Raw genomic sequence first — 1,864 nt, forward strand, 5'->3', positions numbered from 1 at the left:
TGGCCCAGTATGTGGGCAGAGGAGAGGAGACTACAGCCCTGAGAGAGGGGTGGCATGGATTTTGAGAGCTGGGCTGGTGGGGGATGGGAGTAGAGATGTGTGAGCTGTCAGGGAGATGGCCAGTACATATGGGGAGACGTGTACAAGATGCACGGACGTGGGCGTGGGAATCTGTGAAGGTGTGTGTGTGGGAGCCAATTGGCAGCTGTGGGTGTGACCTGGGCATTACCTGTAGCTCAGCCCAAGGTGGTTGGTGAAGATAAGTGCCAGTTACAACCTCCCTAAAATTCTGCCCTCGATGAATATGTTGTTCTATAGAAAACCACTAATAATATTGTGGCCTCACCATAGGTTTTCCTGCCTAGTCATGTTCTGTTTTCTGCTATCCAGGGAATGGATGGGAAGAATCAGTCAATGGTCACAGAATTTCTCCTCTTGGGATTTGGAAACCTACACAACCTCAGAATTGTTATTTTCATCTTCTTTTTGATCATCCACATCATGGCTTTAACTTCTAATATCTTTGTGGTGGTTTTGGTTGGGGTCACCCAGAGCCTCCACTCCCCCATGTACTTCTTTCTCAGCCAGTTGTCCTTGTCAGAAATCCTGTTCACCAGTAACATTGTGCCCAACATGTTGTGGTTGATACTGGTGGGAGAAGGACGACTGCCGGTATCCAGATGTTTATCTCAGTTCTACTTATTGAGTGTCCCAAGCATTGCCCAGTGCTTTGTGTTGGCTGCCATGTCCTTTGATCGAAATGTGGCCATCTGCAGACCATTACACTACGTCTCCATTATGACTTTCACCCATCAGCTTTGGATGGTCACCTCCTGCTGGCTGTTAGGGTTCACCTTTCCTCTTTCGGTTTACGTTTTCTTAAGCAAATTAGAATTCTGCTGCCTTAATGTCATCAACCATTTCTTCTGTGATATTGCGCCTCTTCTACGATTGTCCTGCTCCAGTACATCATCTGTACAACTGGTTACTGCAGTGGTCTCCTTCCCAGTCCTCTTGATTCCGTTCATAATTATAATAGTCACCTACATTTCAATCATCCGGACCATCCTCAAGATTTCCTCCAGCACTGGACGACATAAAGCCTTCTCCACCTGCAGCTCCCACCTGATCGTTGTGTGCGTCTACTACGGGACGTTGTCATCCATTTATATCTTCCCACCAAGAGATAACTCCATAAATCTGAACAAAGGCATGTCTGTACTGTACACACTGGTGACTCCCTTGTTTAACCCTTTAATCTATAGCTTAAGAAATCAGGACATCAAATGTGCCATTTGGAAATACTTTAAAACATTGAAGCTGTGGGAAAAGCCATAATAGAGAAGACCTCCTAGACCTAAAAAAAGGCTTCCATTCTTCAAACCATCTTGACCATCCACAAAACTCCTTCCGATAAAAGCTTTCCTCACCTCATCATTGCGTGCTTTGATACCAATTATCCATAATATTAAAGACGCTAACAGCTAAAGTGCTTAATATTGATTAACTGGTGGCAATGGTGCTGGTCAATGGGTAGGATATAATATGCAACAAGTGATCAGTTGGTTCTTGATGTTTTGGAAGAGGAAAAAATTGGGCAAGCATGAGGATGTGAGTGACTGACAAGAGCCAAATTGATGACTAGGTCAGAGCATCTCCAAAATTGTCGGACTTGTGGGGTGTTTCCGATATGTAATAGTGACTACCTTCTCACAGTGGTTATAGACTCCTAGAATGGTAGAGTTGAAAGTGACCTCCAGAGTCATCTGGTCCAACCCTCTGCTCAGTGCAGGATCACTAAATCATCCCAGAAAGATATTTGTCCAGCCTTTGTTTGAACACTTCCATTGAAGGATAACTTACC

At 44.7% G+C, this 1,864-nt stretch overlaps 1 protein-coding gene across 1 annotated transcript; it reads left to right on the forward strand.

Moving 5' to 3' along the window:
- Nucleotides 1-393: 393 nt before the first annotated feature.
- On the forward strand, nucleotides 394-1,338 carry LOC136610323 (olfactory receptor 6Q1-like). The gene has a single exon (XM_066589553.1). It carries the CDS (start codon nucleotides 394-396, stop codon nucleotides 1,336-1,338), a length of 945 nt encoding a protein of 314 aa, XP_066445650.1.
- The last annotated feature ends 526 nt before the right edge of the window (nucleotides 1,339-1,864 follow it).

This window comes from Eleutherodactylus coqui, chromosome 2 (genome assembly GCF_035609145.1).
Source record: "Eleutherodactylus coqui strain aEleCoq1 chromosome 2, aEleCoq1.hap1, whole genome shotgun sequence".
Lineage (NCBI taxonomy): Eukaryota > Metazoa > Chordata > Amphibia > Anura > Eleutherodactylidae > Eleutherodactylus > Eleutherodactylus coqui.

What these genes read in the sequence shown, in the direction of transcription:
- LOC136610323 (XM_066589553.1), top strand. Translation starts at nt 394, where the DNA reads ATGGATGGGAAGAATCAGTCAATGGTCACAGAATTTCTCCTCTTGGGA.